The 12980-nt window shown below is 53.5% G+C and overlaps 1 protein-coding gene across 1 annotated transcript; it reads right to left on the bottom strand.

The window, feature by feature from the left end:
* Positions 1 to 3166: 3166 nt before the first annotated feature.
* Positions 3167 to 12980, bottom strand: QARS1 (glutaminyl-tRNA synthetase 1). The gene is made up of 25 exons (XM_082751385.1): positions 10424 to 12980; positions 10032 to 10150; positions 9725 to 9872; positions 9238 to 9347; positions 9005 to 9080; positions 8719 to 8783; positions 8092 to 8145; positions 7901 to 7961; positions 7476 to 7547; positions 7275 to 7360; positions 7010 to 7096; positions 6277 to 6376; positions 6078 to 6156; positions 5887 to 5995; positions 5664 to 5794; positions 5463 to 5555; positions 5213 to 5350; positions 5042 to 5129; positions 4810 to 4953; positions 4603 to 4707; positions 4317 to 4409; positions 4088 to 4215; positions 3916 to 3982; positions 3717 to 3842; positions 3167 to 3309 (listed from the first exon to the last, which is right to left on the bottom strand). Exons 1-25 carry the CDS (start codon positions 10464 to 10466, stop codon positions 3259 to 3261), a joined length of 2373 nt encoding a protein of 790 aa, XP_082607511.1. The 5' UTR covers positions 10467 to 12980; the 3' UTR covers positions 3167 to 3258.

Raw genomic sequence — 12980 nt, 5'->3', positions numbered from 1 at the left:
TTCTTTGCACCATTTAAGGTCCTTAGAAAAGCTGTGCGCCCTCATGCTAAAACCTGAAAGTTGCATTGACTTACATTTCAAGGGAAGAAAAGTGTTCAAGCAGCAAACTGTGGCTGGATTCAAAGATGCAGTTCTCCCACATCTTCAATTTCCCAGCACTTAGTAGTTTCTGTCAGACAGCACTCAGAGTAATTGGCAGGATTTGTAATGTTTCAATACTACTAGGAAAAAGACTGCACACATATTTTCAGCGTATGAATGATTTTAACTCACCAGTCACCATGTTGCATGTATTTCTGCTGCTTGTCCTGAGTTCTTAAGACTTGTAACATTCTGAAGAAGATAGAACAAAGAAGTCCTTTCCATCCTCAGCCTCTTTTTAAATTTTAACTTTGTTCTTAAAATACAGTATGTTAAAAGAATTACCCCCATCATTATTGTTTGGTAGCTAATTTTACTTCCTCTTAGCTTCTTTTTCTTTCAACTTAATTAAGCAAGACTGTAAAACAGATGTCTTGTCTTAGAAAAAAGACAAGTGTGTTAAGTGTGTTATTTCTCTAGGACAAACCTAGAACTCCCCCTAGCTTGACACCCAAACTGCCCAGGCTCCTACCATAACAACAACAAAAAAGCCGAAAAGGATTGAAATTCTACATCAAAAGTGACTTCTGCAGTGATATATGAACAGATTTTAGAAATTTCTGTTGGGGAATTTTGTAATTATAAAAGAAGGCAGAGCACAGGTTTCTCAGGTTGTTTAATTTTGTTCTGGTCAACTTTTTGGCTGAGAGATAGCGGGCCTTCCTTAGTCTAACAGAATACAAACAAGCCCCTCCCACCCACACAGAAGAAAAGGCTGCATTTAAGGATCTCAAGTGGAATTTTAAAGCTCGGGGTCATTTCAAGACCATAGAAAAGGATCCCCTTCCGGAGCGCACAGAGGTGACGCGTAGGAATTGCGCTTATGGAAGAATTACTTTGCAATGACAAGAAAGCAGGTACCGCTGAAGAGCCTTCACAGGATTAACCTTCCCTCTCCAGCACAAAGCACAAGAACAAGGTGAAGAAACTCAAGGGGGCTCGCTGCCCTCACAGACCTACATAGCTCAGTTTCAGAAACAGGGCAGCACCCTCCCCACACATTAGCCTCAAGTCACTGCATTCTTCAAGAAGAACGAGCAATCTCGCCCGCCTCGCGGAAGAGCGGATCCTCAAGTCAGACGGTAAAGCCGGTCGGTTTCTCCCCAGGCCTAGGCCACGGCGGTCCGGGGACGTCACCAGAGCAGGAAGGGCCCAACCCACAACCTTCCTCACACTGCGAGCCTCCCGCCAGCTCGCCGCCGCTCCACGCAGCAGAGGTGTCCTGCGCGTCCTCGCGGCGGCAGCGTCGCCACCCAACAGCAGGGCGCGCGCCCCGAAAGCGGGGGTCGCGGGCGGGCGCGCGCTACCGACACCCGCTCTAACCCAAGGGCCGCAGCACCAGGAGCAGAGATACCCAAACCGGGAACGCGCACGTCGGCGGCCACGCGCGCCAGGAGGGCCGCACAGCGCGCGCGCGCCCGCGTATAAACAGGCCCGGCCGCGCGCGAGCACCAGTGCGCGTTCGCGCGCCGCACCCACCCGAGTCCCCGACCTGCCGCTTCCCACTCCACAAGGGGCGGGGGCGCGCGAGCCCAGGGACATTCTCCTCTCCGGAGCCGCCCCGAGGTCTCCAGGGCCCAGCGGCAGCGGCCCGCCCGCCCGCCCCCGCCCGCCGTTGTGTGGGGTGGGCCCGCTGTCTCAGGCCCACAGGTTCGCCACATCTCTGCCCCAGCTGCAGCCCTCACCCGGCGACGTCGTCGTCGCCGCCACCGCCGCCGCCGCCGCTCTACCCGCCGGCCCCGCCGCACCGCTCGGGGCCCCGGTTCCGCCGTCGCCGCTCCAAGACCGACAGGATTTTCCCCTCACAGCTCCCTGGGCGCCATCTTACATTCAACCCTCACAGCCAATGGGTGCCGAATGCCCCTCTCGCGATAACCGAAGCGTCGAATCCCGCGAGAGTTGAGACTGCCTCCTGGCCAGACTTAAAGGGAACGCTTGTGCCGAGGCGAGAGGCCGGGCCTCCGGATGCCGAAACGGCGAGTAGAGCCAGGAGTGTAGGGCGGAGCGGCCCGCCCTCGGACGCCCCTCCATGCTGGGCGGAGCCTGGGCCGCATACCTGCCTGGAGTAGGAGCCTGGGCAGTTTGGGTGTCAAGCTTGCTCTCTAGACCCACCTTCTGCCGCATGTCTGGGCCTCCTTCAATCGCGCAGCCCCACTTGGGGCGGGGCCCCGTCTCTTGCTTAAGGTAGCCCCCGCAGCCCCTTAACCTAGGCTCTGCGCCCCCGTACCATCGTCCCACCTGGAAAGCCCAGAGTCACTTTCGTGCAGGAGTCCTTAACAGTTAGGAACCCCCTCCTCAATCCGCTGCCTTCCTAATCCAGCCTTCAGCAACCCAGTCCACCTTAAAGCGGGCCTCTGGTAGCCTGGTGTTTGTATACAGGGGAAATGTGGAGGGTGTTAAAGCTGCAGGCACACGTAGACCTCACTAGTAGCCCACACTGCCCCCGAGGGTTATAGACTTTTTTTAAAAAGGGCCTCAGGGCCTTTGCACTTGTTCCTCCTGCCTGGCAAACAACTCCTTGGTCTATAGGGGTTCCCTAAGGAGTCACCTCCTGAGAGTACTTTGAGGCACAGGATTGGTCAGGAACTTCCTCCATCCTTGTACAGACCCCAGGGAGACCTCTCTTGCACGTAGCTGGTCACCCTCTGTCTGCCCAACTAGTCCCCGTCAACTTAGGCGGCCACCTCACAAGTCTTCCTCTTCTCATTTTACCTGCCACATAGATGGCACTCAGTAATTATTTGCTAAATTATTAAATTGAGAACCAGGTGTTTTCATCTGTCTGGGCACACAAGCAGACACAAACCCTTCAGATCCCTCTGGCACAAGTTTCCAAACAGTGGGACAGCACCCAGAACCTGCTAGCCCCTCATGCCAGGTGCACAGGATTTCGAATGAGGCCCAGATCCCTGCCCTAGAAGTGTATCAGTGATTTCAAAGGTATGTGCAGTGCACCTCCTCCCTACCCCCAGCAAAGTATCTGAGGTCCTCAGGAGCTGGAAGTGCAGACAGACAACACACAGACTCCAGGGGATTTAGCTGTTCTTTATTGACATGGAGTCTGGATACCCTTGGCCTCCAGAAGCATGAGGTAGGTCCACGGGGCTTCCTTACAGCTCACACCTTTCCTGGGTCCTCCTTCAGTGTGACAGTCCGGTTGAAGACAAGCTGGATGGCAGAGGGGGAAGAATGACAACCAAGCCAGAACCAGGCTAGGAAGCCCAGACCTCACCAGACCCTACCCTTACCTCCTCCCAGGGGAGCTGAGGGTCAGGACATTTGGGTTCTCAATAACTATGACTTTGGGTAGAGAACTGGATGACTTTGGGCCTCCATTTTATAAGGATTATAACAACCACTATGCCTGACCCCTACACCCTTGAGGAGTAAGAAAAGCAGGGGCCATACAAAATTTTGTGTATGGACCTCTGAACCTGTTTCCTCATCAGTAAAACATGAACCCCATCTCAAGTGTTAAGGATTAACTAAGGGAATGTTGGCAGAACACTTAGCACAGTAAATGGTAGCCACCATTGTCACTGTTGTACAAAGGGCAGGCAGGTAAACTCGTGTACCTGTCCCTGGCCACTGTCTGGATCCACAGAGAAGTAGCCAAGCCGCTCAAACTGGAACTTGTCAAAGGGCTTTGCCAGGGCCACAGAGCAGTCCACTAACGCTGACTCCACCACTTGTAGCGATGCCTGTGGGCAGGAAACTCAGGGGCTGTCCAGCCAGAGAGACCCACCACCCTCACCTTATACCCCATGAGCCTACCGGGTTCAGGTCACTTAAGAATCCACCAGGCACCTCAGCAGGATCCTCAGGGTTCTTGTGCTGAAATCTGTAGCCAGAAGGAAGGTCAAGACCCCAGCTAGGTAGCCATAGCAGGCAAGGCCCATCTTGTGCCCATCTTGTATCTGTCTACACCCCAGCTCTGTTCACTCACAGTCTCTCATAAAGGCGAATCTCACAAGTCAGAGGCTGGGACACCCAGTGAATAAAGGCCTTGGGCTTTTCTCCAGTATCCGCCCGTCTACAGGTCACCTCCAGGCTCTCTACACAGCCACTGGGGCCCTGGAAGTCAAGGAGCCTACAATTAGACCCAGGGACAACTACTAGAACTGCAGTCTGCATGCACCCAGATCCTCCCCACAGCAGGCACTGACTGCTCTCACCTTGACAACATTCTGCAGCTCAATGATGTAGCCTGTATGCCTTAGGCCCACAGGCTGGCCCCATGCCAGGCGCTTATAGCCTGGCTCTGGCTCCTAGAGGTAGGAAGTAGTGTGGACACAGGAGACTGCACAAGTCAAAAGGTACAAGAGGCTTCTCCCCCCACCCCTATGTCTGGCAGGGGCTGGTTCATCTGAAGTAGGAAGTAGGTGGACTGACAAAAAGGAGATGAAGGGATCTCAGGACTGGGCTCAACAGCAAACAGGACCCTTCACACCCCTTACTTACTTCTTTGAAGTCAGTCCTTTCAATGAAGACCATGGGTCCAAAGGGAACCTGATGGAAGCCCTTGGTCTCATCAGCTGGAAAGTTGGGAACCTGGATTTCTAAGGACTATAGCAGGAGATGGGTGTGAGTCACACTAGGCACTGGGACCCCCATGTCCAGACCCAGGTGCACCCCTCCCCCAACACATACACAGAGAGGCACACCTACCTTGGTAGCAGGAAAGTTGGTGATGATGACCTGTAATGGCTCCAGCACAGCCATGGCCCGGGGGGCTGTGTCATTCAGCACATCACGCACGCAGGCCTCTAGCAGATGGGGTTCCATTGTGGTCTGTGCCACTGTCACCCCCACCTAGCAGGAAGATCAGCATCACTCACAGCCACAACCACAAACTGCACTGCTCAGCCCCCACCTGCCCACCCAGGCCACTGGGCTATACCCGAGCACAAAAGTTGTTGATGGCCTCAGGTGGAAAGCCCCGCCGTCGTAAGGCTGTGAGTGTGAAGAGCCGTGGGTCATCCCAGTCCCTGCAGGCAAGGAGGTGATGAGATACTGGCAGTATATGCCACTAGTTACTTCCAAACTTCAGTGAGATAGATAATCATCCTACCGCACAGCACCAGCTGCCACAAGCTGGAGAATCTTCCTCTTGGACACAACAGCATAGTGAAGGTTGAGACGGCCATACTCCCACTGAACAGGGCAATAGACATCCAAAGCATTGCACAGCCAGAAGTAGGAAGAGCGTCTGGGGTGGGAGGGTAGAGTCAGGTCTGGCCACATCAGACCAGAGAGACACCACAGGAAGGGCTGCTGGAATCCCACTGGCCCTCACCACCCCATAGGCCCAGCTCCCTCACCGGGCCTGGAATTCCTTGGTGCAGAGTGAGTGGGTGATGTGCTCGATGGAGTCACAGAGGCAGTGTGTGTAGTCATAGGTGGGATAGATGCACCTGCAGGGCATAGGCAATGGGCCCCACCATCCAGCCCCACTCTGCCCTACCCATGGCCCCCCCACCCCACTCTACAATCCCATAGCCCCACCCCATGTTCACACCCACCAGGTGTCCCCCGTGCGATGGTGTGGTGTATACTTGACTCGATAGGCCACAGGGTCCATCTTGCCATCCTCCATCACCAACTTCATCCGCAGCGTGGCCTCACCCTCCGCAAACTTGCCCTTGCGCATTGCCTGATAGGACCAAGGGCTCAGACTGCCTCTCAGCACAGGGGCACATCCTCCTCAGCACCCACCCAGACCCAGCTGCCCCTCTAGAACCCCACCTCAAAGAGCAGCAGTGACTCCTCTACAGGACGGTCTCTCCAGGGTGAGGGCAATGAGTTATGGCCTTTGAGCTCCTCTCCTCGCTGGTGGCACACATAGGCCTGGCCCCTATGGGGGAAGAGGTATGAACGCCCAAGATGGCTATGTCCTGGGCAGCCTGCCTAGTTCTATGTGACAGCCCCGGCCTCACCTATGGATGAGCTCCACGGCCCAGGCATACAGCTGGTCAAAGTAATCAGAGGCATATGTAACCTTGTAAGGACTGTAACCTGGGACAGAAAAAGACTTGGTATGAGTAATGAGCCAGGGACACCCAATGGCAAGCCATAGCCCATGGAGAGGCCCGCTGACCACCAGTTCTTTCTTTCCAGCCCTTGCCCAGCCCATACCCAGCCAGGCCACCATGTCGTAGATGGCAGTGAAGAACTTTGCTTCCTCCTTCTCAGGGTTGGTGTCATCAAAGCGTAGAAAACAGATCCCATTGTTGGCCTAGGAGTTATAGAATCTGTGAGCTCTCATATCATCAGCTTCCAGAGTCCAACTCATTAAACTTGGACCTTCTCAGAGCTCTCCCATGTCAGAATTGAAAACACCTTCAGGAGTTTCACTCATCTTCCTGTATCTAAATGCCTTAAACAAAGCACCTTATACCAACTCCAGACACCCTCTTTCTAAGCCTGAGGAGTTGCACTGGGCAGTTCACCAAAGTTGAACTCACTGCCTCAACTTCAGCTTTTTCCCAATGAGCCCAATGGATTCCTGTTTTTTTGTGTTTTTTTTCTTAAGATTTTATTTATTTATTTGACAGAGACCACAAGTAGGCAGAGAGCCAGGCAGAGAGAAAGGAAGAAGCAGACTCCCCGCTGAGCAGAGATCCCAATGTGGGGCTCAATCCCAGGATCCTGGGATCACGACCCGAGCCAAAGGCAGAGGCTTTAACCCACTGAGCCACCCAGGCGCCCCATGGATACCTGGCCTTTTATCACATACATGATTCCCTTCCAGTCTCTGTCCGCTCTGGGCACATTATAGCAGCAGCAGGAAAGGCAGGGACACCTTTCTGGTATCAAGTCTTGGGAGCAGCAAGTGGTCACCCTGACTGCCAGATTTCCACATACTCACCTTGGCATAGCCAAAGTTGAAGTTGATGGCTTTGGCATGTCCTATGTGTAGGATTCCATTGGGTTCCGGCGGGAACCGGGTCCGTACCTGAGATGAGGGAAATAGGACATTTAAGCCAGAATTAAGCCAGAACTGAGACTGCCCTCAAGGGACAGATGCTCCTTCCTAGGGAGGCCAGGTGATGGGTTAGATGGAGCAGGCTGAAGGCAGCCCAGGCCCCCTGGCGAGTGACAGGACTAACTTGCCCAACAGTACTTCCACACACCTGTCCTCCAGTGATCTCCAGGTGCTGCTTCAGTAAGTCCATGGTGTGTGGAGTGGTAACATAGCCTGGGGTCTTATAGTTCTCACCTGCCAGGGCCAGAACAAGCCTGAGGACTGCGCTGCAGCCCAAGGCTCCCTACCCTGGCTTTAAGAGTTACTATCAAGATCTTATCCTCCCCAGGATTTTGACCTGCCTGCTCACCAGGTTTGTGGAACTTAAGTGCCTCCCCTCGGAGCTGCTCCATCAGAGAGAGGGCCTGGTCAGCAGCCTCACCTGTGAAAAACAGACCAAAGAAAACTTATCCTCTGATCCTCTGAATATAGCTACCTCGTGCAGCTCAGGGAGGTACTTCTCAGTACTCCCCAAATCCTGCAACCAGAGGAGAACCATACAGGTTCTTCTTTCTCCAACCCCAGAGACAAGAGGTACAGAGCAAGACTTCTCCGTTTCCTCATGCTAGTCTCTGGGTAATGAGAACAAAGGAAACACCAGGAATTCCAATCTGGCAGTGGAAGGTAGGATGATGAGGAAGTTAATGGCCTGAGGAGACTGGGCTACAAGAACCCATCATGTAGAAAGCCTAGAAGTCAGAGAGCTAAATGTGTCAGGGACCTCAAGCCTCTCACCATTCTCCATCATGTCCTTTGCTGTCCTCCGGTCTTTCTCTTCTGGCCGAGCTTTTGACAACTGAGAGAAGCCCAGAAGTTGGGTCAGGTTCTTAGGATCACTGGGGCCACATGCTCCCTTCCCCAGCCGGAAGTCTCACCCCACCCCACCTCATCCCCAGGGAGCCAGGACCATACCCAGGAAACCCCACCTTGGGTTTCTTCTCCAGATCAGTCTCTGTTTTGGGACCCAGAAGGTGAAGAACCTGTGCAGAAACCGGGGTTCGGGCTGAAACAAGAGTGTTCTGCTTCAAGGAGCCTCTGATTGACCCCGCCCACCTACCCAAGGGCTTTCTGGCCTGCCTACCAATATTGCCTTGAAGAACCTACCTAGCCCATCCCACTTCTCCTCCTCACATGGTTCTGCTGGCCCCAAATGCTCTTTCCCCCCTGAGAGTCCAAAATCTGGTGACAAAACAGGTAACAAAAACTGCCAATTACAGAGAGGAACTGTGGGCTCAGCATCAAGACAACAAACTACCTCAGCCATCAGCCTCTTGCGATTCTCACCCATCATCTGAGATGAGGGCCATATCACCTCTGTTTACAAGATGAGGAAATTAAGGTTCAGAGGAAAGTAACTCACCGGAAAACAGGCGCGACCCAGAGGCCCAACTCTTTTACTGCCCACCAGGGTGGTGCTCTTCCACACTAGGCTCTATGATCCACCACAGCAGGGACAGTGTCTCTTCCCCTCCCACCCCCATGTATCTTTCAGTGGACCCTAGGCACTGTCCATGGCAGGGTCTTTGCCTGCTTCAGCTCAAGGAGTTGCTCACCTGCATGTCCACTTCGTGCTTGATCATTTTGCCATCTGCCCACTTGAGCATAGCTCGAGCCTCTCCTAGAAACATGGGCACAAGGAGCTGCAGAAAGGCCAAGAAGGACACTTCCTACTCTCTTTCACAAGAAAAAGTCCTAGCTGACCTCAAGAACCAGCTCCTGGGCCCAACCGGACCACTTTTAAAATGCTCTTTTCCTCCCTCTCCTCTCTCTCATTTATGCCCAAAAAAGAAGGTATGACCAGAGAGAACAACATAGTCCACTGCCCCAGGCCCTGCTCACCCATCAGCAGTCCCATGTTGAAACGATAACGCTCCTCCAGGAGCTGGGGCCGGTGACGATTTATGGCAGCCTCCACCTGCAGAAAGCCAAACCATGTCATTCGAAAAAGTGTCCTTCAAAAATGCTCTAAGGGACCCACACTCTCACCCTGTCTCTTCCTGGGTGGAGAAGCTGAGCCACTCCTTTCCAGGGTCAGTACTAAGGAGGTACCCGATGCCTAAGGAAAGACTCACAGCCTCTTCAATCTGCTCTGGGGTCACCATGACACCCACACCACATTCCTGCTCAAAGTCCTCCGTGTTGATGGGGTCCAGGGGATGGCTTCGCACATACTCAAGGGCGGCTGAGAAAGGAGAACCAATGAGTGGCATCTCAGCTGCAAGAAGTGGTTAGACAAGGCCCTGCCTAGCCCCATGAAACCCCAATAATCACAATTCGGCCTCCTCTGAGGTTAAGACTTGCACCATCCTAGAGAAGCTCTGAGACCACAGGAAAGAATCCTGCTCTGATAGAAGCTCTCCTTTAGACCCACACCGTTCCTCAGTCAGTTTCACCATGGGGAACCCTTTCCATCCCTTATTGTCAGAGCCTGGGTTTAGAGAGGAACGCAGAAGGAGCACAGAAAAAGGCCACTGGGGGACTTGGCAGAAAGGGCAGACAGGGATATTGGCTGAAGGGAGGAGATGGAGATGGAAGTAGCAGGGCAGGCAGGGGTCTCACCGCTCAGCTGGAGCTCGGTGTGGATCTTCTTATTGGCTATGTAGCTCACAAGGAAAGAAAGACGCCGGGGATCCCTGAGTCGGGATGCCAAGCCATATAGCAGGGTCCCGGTAGCTTTGTCAATAGTGGAGCCCAGAGTCTGCTGCGCCTGGGGTTTAAGGGGTCAGAAGAGAAGCCCCACACCCAGTTAAGAAAAACACGAGTTAGACAAGGTTGGTAGGTCGGGGTCGGGGTGAGGATGGGGATTGGGACCTGGTCCGGCATTGAAGCAGTCGGCAGCCAGGGTTAAGGGCAGAGGGACTCCCACCTGGGTCGCCGCCTCGCGCAGCTGCGCACTCAGAGCCGTGTTCTTGAGCGTCTCCCGGGCCTTATGCTCGCTCAGGCCAAGGCCGGTGAAGAGCGAGAGCGAGTCCAGAGCCGCCATGGCTGGGACACCGGAAACCGAAAGAAAACTTTGGGGCCAATCTGACGTTGGCATTAGCTCACTGACCAATAGTAGGGCGAAGCCGCCAGGGAGAGCCAATGGTAGCCATCCTGGAGGGAAGGGGCGGGCTACATAGGGTCGTCGGCGCCATTTAAAAGATAGAGGCCGCCCAAACCGGTTTTTCCGAGCGCTTCACTTCCGCCTACGCTTTCGTGGTGCGGGTCGCTTGAAGTGAAGTGGTGGGGGCGGCAGGACTTTAGGAGATTTGCACGAACCTGAGAAGGTGTTCAGCACAGAAGCAGGAAAGCTTGGGACCATCCCATTTCCGTTGTTGGGAGCAACTGCGAGTTCGATCGCGTTTCTGACGTCACAGCTTTGGAGTTGTCATGGAAACAGCTGGGGGGCAGGGGACCGAACTCCGGAGAAACCTGTCAAGACTCCAGCACAGTGTGTAGAATGGCAGATAGAGGGGCTCCCTAAGTCCGGCACTTTTCAGGCGCCCACCTAGACACACCCGGCTAGGAGATATTTGGGCTGAACCTCAACGGTGTTCTGTAATGACTTCTTTTAAAAATCTCCTGACATACGTACCCTCCCTTACCAAAGCATGCAAATGTCACAAAAAACTACAGGCAAATTAGACCTGGAAATCCATCTGCAAGTGTTTGACAAGGTATTTTATTGAAGTTAGGATAGGGTGGAGCAGAGGAGATACAATGTTCATGATGAGGCCTGTTGTGCTTAGCGGAATCTCCCCAGTGTCTCACTGGACTTCTAGGACCTGCTGAGAATCAGGCTAAAGGAGAACTGTTTTCTTTGTGGAACTGGAGCTGCTGTGATGGTGAGAAGATCCCCAAATTTGGGATTGGAACTCAAGCTTTTTAGGCTTTGGGGTCACTAATACTTGTGGACCTTCAAGAACGAGGCAGGATATCCATGACTACAGTCTATCCATGTTCTGTGTTCTGCATTGTGGTCATATCCCACTAATGACCAAGTGCCATTTCTGGGCCTACATCTGGGTCCCACATGATGATCACATCCGTTCTGCCCAGGACCACACTGCATCAATACCCAAGTCCATTCCTATGTCTTGGCTCCCATGACTCCAGCCTGATGTCCATCCCAGGCAAGGCCAGGTGCAGGCATTGAGGTAGTGCAGTGGTACCATAAACAGGCACCAAGAAGCAGAGCCTCAGCCACACCACCCCTATGCTGAGTCCACAGCTACAGATACCTAGCCCACAAAAAAGGTGCCTTTGATGAGCACAGTGCCTGCCACATCCACTGTCCCCTCTGTACCTGATGCCACCGGATTTATTACAGCACTATTACCATCAAGTCCTGCAGGTCTGGTGATGGCTCCCTCAATGGAGTCAGGGCCTACCTCACCTTTTCCGGTTCTCTCATAGTGCCTGCTCTGGGAACCTGTGGCTCTATGTCACAGGATGAGACAGTAGCCCCACCAATGTACCAAGAATGCCACAAGAAGCAGAGGCAAGCTACCCAGTCTTCTGGAGCCCTATGAATTGCCCAGAATAGAACCATGACATTTTATGGCCCAGCTCAGCAGCTGGCTTGCTTGCATGGGTCCCTGACACAACTTCAAGGAAAATCAAGAAAAAAAATGATCAAGAAGAAAAGCCAGGCAGCAGTCAGCAAGGCGCAGCATTGGCATGGGAAGAGGCAGGGTCCTGGGGCTGGCAGCACAGAGGTAGTAGGGGCCATAGTGCAGATGCCACAGAAAGGTTATATGGCAGATACAACAGCAGCCAGGTTATGGTCAAGGGCAAAGAGCCCTGTGATCAGTGCATCTACTACAAGCAGACCACCAGTGGCTAGACACTTGGGGCTGCACACAGTTAAGATAGAACACTACCCTGTTGTACCCCATACCCAGCAGGCCCTCCAACAGTATGCCAACACCAGCCCTCAGTTTGGCAATTCCACCATTTCTGTAGGTTCTCACACCCAGCTCTCCAGGCTCCACTCCATAGCCAGCAACCCTACACTGCCCTTGTGCCAGGTTCCCATAAGAAAAAGCCTACACTGGTCACAGGGGTAGCTTTCTCCAGGAGCTCCCTCTGCTTTCCTCCACCCCTAACTCCAAATGAGGCTAAGGTGTCCTAGCAGGGCCCAAATGCTAAGCTTTTTATAGATTGGCCCAGAAGCTTAGGGCAGGGATGGATCTACAGGGCTGCCAAAATCCTGATGCCCCTGCCCCCCCCCCGGCCTGCCTTATACTTTTTCTGGCTTAAGAGTCGCCTTATGAGTACCTCTGTTTCCCATCTGCTCTGGCTGGAGACATCCAACCTTACCGTCAAGCCGTTGAACAGAGGAGGAAGGCTGCACTGTCCATGAAGAGAGACAAGGAATCTTTTCATAAGATTTGCCCTTGCTATGTGTATGTACAAGGTCAAAGAGGCCCTGAAAGTAAGACTACAGACCCACTATGGGTAAACAGCCTGGGGGCAAAGGCCAGGAGCCAAGGTCTCAGGGACTTAAGGGAAGAAATGGCCCGCCAGGATCCTGCACCTTCCCTCCCACACGAAGGCACCCAAGATGAGCTTCGGGCTCACTGCCTGTCCTTTTGGAGGGTCTCTCTCCACTAAGGGATTCAGATGGTGCTCAGACCATAGCAGTGGTATTCTCCACTAAGGGATTCAGATGGTGCTCAGACTATAGCAAAGAAAGACCTGATACCAGGAAAGGAGGAAGACAGTACTCCCAATGCTTCCTGTTCCCCAAGAAGTCCTCCCTGACCTACCGTCTGGCTGTCAGCCCAGGCTACCCAGTGCCTGCACCTTTGACCCCAGCTTCTGGAGCCTCATG

This window comes from Mustela nivalis (assembly GCF_964662115.1).
Source record: "Mustela nivalis genome assembly, contig: HAP1_SCAFFOLD_3187, whole genome shotgun sequence".
Classification (NCBI taxonomy): domain Eukaryota; kingdom Metazoa; phylum Chordata; class Mammalia; order Carnivora; family Mustelidae; genus Mustela; species Mustela nivalis.
This window is presented reverse-complemented; position numbering and strand designations above follow the sequence as displayed.

Bases quoted from the DNA above. Each gene is read 5' to 3' on its own strand.
- QARS1 (XM_082751385.1), bottom strand. From the start codon at position 10,466: ATGGTCCCAAGCTTTCCTGCTTCTGTGCTGAACACCTTCTCAG. The intron at 7,361-7,475 runs GTGAGCAGGCAG...TGGCCCTGGCAG, and splicing joins ACTTAAGTTCCACAAACCTG to GTGAGAACTATAAGACCCCA. The intron at 4,410-4,602 runs GTAAGTAAGGGG...TCCTACCTCTAG, and splicing joins AAAGGACTGACTTCAAAGAA to GAGCCAGAGCCAGGCTATAA.